The sequence below is a fragment of the Nestor notabilis genome, unplaced genomic scaffold, assembly GCF_000696875.1.
Source record: "Nestor notabilis isolate BGI_N333 unplaced genomic scaffold, ASM69687v1 scaffold21909, whole genome shotgun sequence".
NCBI lineage: Eukaryota > Metazoa > Chordata > Aves > Psittaciformes > Psittacidae > Nestor > Nestor notabilis.
The window spans coordinates 16,277-18,884 of record NW_009943584.1 but is presented as its reverse complement, the minus strand read 5'-3'; the positions used below and the strand labels follow the sequence as shown (position 1 = coordinate 18,884).

The 2,608-nt window shown below is 59.2% G+C and overlaps 1 protein-coding gene across 1 annotated transcript in view; it reads right to left on the bottom strand.

Annotated features, from left to right (window-relative positions):
• Nucleotides 1-2,608, bottom strand: part of NKAIN1 (Na+/K+ transporting ATPase interacting 1) — a gene marked incomplete at its 5' end in the record, with an annotated part of 7,739 nt that overhangs the window by 3,590 nt on the left and 1,541 nt on the right. Inside the window, 2 exons of the mRNA XM_010022007.1 lie at nucleotides 843-903; nucleotides 1,599-1,796. Of these exons, the coding sequence (XP_010020309.1) occupies nucleotides 843-903; nucleotides 1,599-1,796 (259 nt within the window). The remainder of the gene's footprint in view (nucleotides 1-842; nucleotides 904-1,598; nucleotides 1,797-2,608) is intronic.

The window sequence follows — 2,608 nt, the reverse complement described above, 5'->3', positions numbered from 1 at the left end:
CCCCCCCGTTTTGGGTGAAAACCTGTTTGAGTGATGCTGTCCATGGGGATGCTGGCTGGGGACACCCAATATTTCCCATTCCTTTGTCCCTGAGCCCCAGGTGGCTGTCAAAGGCGTTGGCAGGCAATGGATGGAGCTGGGAGCAGGGCTCTCCCACAGCCCGATCCACACCAGGAGGAGCATCCACCATGAATTTATCAGGACATGGAGGTGGATCTTTGCGGCGAGGGCAATTCCCCCCCACTGCCACGCTGGAGCAGGGACCTGCAGGAGATGCTCTGAATTTGGGTCAGTGGGGAGCAGCAAGAGTAATGCTGAACCCAAAGCCGGCCACGCGTGGGGGTGAGCTTCCCAGCTTCAGTGGGACCTGGACTTGGTACCACGATGCTGAGGAACTGGGGACCATCTCAGCCTCTTCATGGGCCAGTTTGGGGCCAAAGCCCAGCCCCATACATTGGATGAAACTGGTCCTATTCCTGTACCCAAAGGCTGTGAGTGCTGCAGTGCCATGGGAGATGCAGCAGCTCAGGGCTCAGCATCCCCGTCCCTGTCCTCTGCCAGCCCTGGCCAGGGTACAGCACCCTCCCCAAGGCTGAGGTGGGGGACACCACTGGTGGCACAGGGTGGCACATCACACCTCAGCCCATCTGCCTCAATGGGGATGGGAAAATGGGGCTAAAAACCCAACTTAAAGGTATTCCTTCACCTTCCTGTGACCCAGGCTTCATTCCCCACCCCTGGCTGGGAACTGCCATCCCAGCAAGGCACTGGCTGGTGTCAGCAGAGGCTGTTTTGCAGCTCTGCAGCTCTCCCACCCCATGGCTGGTATCAGGAGCACTTACAGCTGTCTTCTTCCTCCAGGAACACTTTGCTGACATAGCAGGCGTAGACAAAGCCGAAGAGCTGTGAAACAAAAGCAGTCGGTCACTGGGGTGATGGGCAATGGACCAGCATGGAACTGGGTGCTGTGAGGGAATGCCTGGAGTACCCCAGGGGGATTGGGAGCATCCTGGGCAGGATCAGTGCCTTCTCTGGGCTCGTGGTGCTGGAGCCCATCTCCAGTGGGTGCTGGTTTGGGATGCAACAAGGCTGGATGGTTTCAGCTACGCTATGAGGACAAGGGTGATGGCCCAGGGCAGGATGGGTGCTCATTGGCAGGTGCATGGCAGCTGCTCTGGACCCCAATTCCCTTTCAAGCTTTGTTTCCTTGCAGCCCCCAAGGTTCCAGAGGAGTTTTGGATCCAGGGATGTCCCCTTCCCACTTCCCCATCGGGTGAGGCAGCCACGGGGAAGGGGGGACCATCCCTTGTGCCAAGCAGCACATCTTCCAGACAACACCTCTGCGTGGATTACACTGATTGCTCCCCAATCCCTGCAGCACCCAGCCCACAGCCTAACAGGTTTTAGGGTGAGCAGCACCCCAGGGTGCTGCCATGGGCTCCGTCTTCCCAGCACTGCCCTCGACGCTATAAACAAGCACTGATGTGCGGTGGCGTGGTGGGACATCTCCAGCTCTGCCCACCTAGGTCCCTGCCGTCACCCCCTTCTCTCACCCCCTGATTCAGGACTGGGGATGAGGAGGAAAGGTGCTGTCTCACCGCCAGAAAGATCTGCGTGGCGCTGCTCACCACCTCGATGTACTGGTAGTCGAGCAGGCAGCCGCTGACGGTGATGACGTGATGGTCCTCGGGCGCCAGGTTGGAGTTGAGTACCGGCGTCACCAGGCAGCCCGGCCCGTTCTCCATCCACCATGAGCGGTGCAGTGAGGTATTGAAGGTCATGATGAAGTCTCGGTCCTGCGGGAGGGGAGCACAGGAGGAGGCACAGAGCGTGGAGCTGAGGATCTTCACAGAGGGCTTGGGCAGAAGATGGGGTTTTCCAACCTGAGGATGCTCCACAAGACCCAGAGCACAGTAACACAGTGCAGGGCATCTCCCCAACCTGCAGCCGGCACCCCAGGGTTTGTGGCTTCCTCCCATGCTGGTGTCCATGCACCAGAGTGGAGTGGAGGGATTGAATCCACTTCCTCGACCTGCTGCTTGAGAGGCAGAACCATGGGACCACCCCACCAGCATGGCCCGAGGATGCAGGGCAATCCCCTCTGCTTCCGCTGGCATTTCAGGGTGCATCCTCCATCCCCATCCCCACAGAGCCCTGCAGGGATCTCACTCCTGCACATCCCCTCCTTGTAAGCCCATTGCCAGGCTTTGGGGCTCTCTCTGTTTCATCTCCTGTTTCATCTCATTACTGAGGTGCTGGAGTGGGTGCAGAGAAGGGCAATGGGGCTGGTGCAGGGCCTGGAGCACAAGTGTGATGAGGAAGGGCTGAGGGACCTGGGGGTTTAGTGTCGAGAAGAGAAGGCTCAGGGAGGACCTTATCGCTCTCTACAACTGCCTGACAGGAGGATGGAGCCAGGAGGGGGCTGGTCTCAGCTCCCAAGGAACAAGGGATGGGACAAGAGGAAACGGCCTCAAGCTGCCCCAGGGCAGGTTTAGATGGAGCTGAGGAACAATCCCTTCCCCAGAGGGTGCTCAGGCATTGGAACAGGCTGCCCAGGGCAGGGCTGGAGTCACCGTCCCTGCAAGTGTTCACACCCCGGGTAGACGAG